Source organism: Camellia sinensis, chromosome 4 (genome assembly GCF_055761805.1).
Source record: "Camellia sinensis isolate YWXY chromosome 4, ASM5576180v1, whole genome shotgun sequence".
In the NCBI taxonomy this organism is placed as follows: Eukaryota; Viridiplantae; Streptophyta; class Magnoliopsida; order Ericales; family Theaceae; genus Camellia; species Camellia sinensis.
In genome coordinates this window covers 8,925,842-8,927,579 of record NC_138964.1, presented here as the reverse complement: position 1 = coordinate 8,927,579, position 1,738 = coordinate 8,925,842, and the positions used below count along the sequence as shown (strand labels likewise).

At 39.4% G+C, this 1,738-nt stretch overlaps 1 protein-coding gene across 1 annotated transcript; it reads right to left on the bottom strand.

Annotated features, from left to right (window-relative positions):
* Positions 1-213: 213 nt before the first annotated feature.
* Positions 214-1,430, bottom strand: LOC114319178 (ethylene-responsive transcription factor ERF017). Its single transcript, XM_028266180.2, has one exon. The coding sequence runs from the start codon at positions 1,326-1,328 to the stop codon at positions 687-689; it is 642 nt and encodes a 213-aa protein (XP_028121981.2). The 5' UTR covers positions 1,329-1,430; the 3' UTR covers positions 214-686.
* Between the last annotated feature and the right edge of the window lie 308 nt (positions 1,431-1,738).

Here is a 1,738-nt window from a genome sequence, read left to right as displayed (position 1 = left end):
TGCATGCGTGCTAGTGGAATTTGCAAAGAAAATTACAGTGCTTTCCACATGCAAAAAGATAAGAAAATTGCAAGAATTCATAAATCAATTATAGAATTAGATATAATCTTAAGTGGGTTTCACATTAATATAAAAAAAATTATGTTCGATTCTCTAAATTAATTCTCAAACAAAAGTAAAACAAGAGAAAAGATGAAAGAAACTCAAACACTTGTAGGTAAGAAGAGTATATTTCATTACAATATGAGGCAAGGAATACACAATATCACAAGACTACAGATATATAGGACACATTCACTTATATCTGGTTGACCATTGAGCTCTACTTTGTACCTTCACAAAATTTTAATTGCTAAGTGAAAAAGAAAAAAGGATTGACCATTAAAAAAAGTGGCCAAACCATTTGGCTATTGCTAATCAAGGTTTTTATTTTTTATTTTTTATTTTTTTTTAATGATAGTAAGAAAGAGTGGTCATTAATTCCAGCAATAAAAATTTAAAAGTGGTCATTAATTCCAGCAACAAAAATTTTCCGGAATTTTGACTCCAGTTGTCATTTTTAAAAAAATGTTATACACAAAATTTCTTACTTGTTTTTCTTGTCGTAAAACACAAAACAGTAGAGTAAAAAATCTATATATGTATAACATTACTGAGTTGTGTGGTCTTCATTTTTGACGAATTTATTAATTAAAATTCCAGAGGAATGAATCTTGTGAGAAGCTGACGTCACAATTATCTTCTGCAACATCATCAACACTAGGAAGTGGTGGCACATAAAACTCATTGGAGAAATCATCAAAACCCGGGAATATATCAAATGATCCACCGGGCATGGTACTATTATCCGACCCCATAGTTGAAAAAAGGTCCAAAAACGACCCGTCCAGCGTCGTTTCGCTGCCCAATTGGGCCGCTCCGTCGGACACCGACGGAGACGGAGATTCCACCTGCATTTGCGACGAGGAAGACGAGGAAGATTCAGGGAAAGAACGGTTGGGGCATCCGGGTCGGGCTTCCGAATTGGCGAATCGGGCAGCTGCCACTTGAATTTCTGATGGAGTGAGCGACCTCCCTCCGACAATATCAGGCGGGTTTTCCGGAAAATTGAACTTGGCGGAGTGGCCCCGGAGGCAAAAAAGGGCGGCATCGAAGGCTCTAGCGGCCTTCTCGGCCGAGTCATAGGAACCGAGCCAGATCCGCTCTCGGCTGTTGGGCAACCGAATTTCGGACACCCATTTGCCCCACTTGCGCTTCCTAACACCCTTGTATTTGGCAGAATCATTGGATCTCTCGGCTGATGATTTTGAAGACTCTGGCTTGACCATAATATGTGTTTTTTTATTTGGAATTTTGATTCAGCTGTTTCTGGGTTTTTATTGTTTTTGTGTATGTGTGAGAGATTTGGAGATGTGGGGGATATGGAATTGGCGGCTCTGTATATATACATGTGTGTGGGTTGAATGAAGAGCGAAGTGAGTGAGGAGTTTAATGAGAGAGAGTGTGGGGCCGAGTGAGAGGGGTCAACATGGCGTGTTGATTGAATTTGAATTATTGAATGATTGTTTAATTTGGATGAGAGAGAGAGAGAGAGAGAGGGGGAAGTCAGTGGTAACGCGGTTGTATTTTGTAATTTGGCAAAGTATTAATGAAGGAGAGCACGTTTAAAATTACTCATGGACGAACTCATCAGCGGCCTCCAGGAAACTCAACTCCACACAAACAACATAAAAACTGT

Bases quoted from the DNA above. Each gene is read 5' to 3' on its own strand.
- LOC114319178 (XM_028266180.2), bottom strand. From the start codon at position 1,328: ATGGTCAAGCCAGAGTCTTCAAAATCATCAGCCGAGAGATCCAATGAT.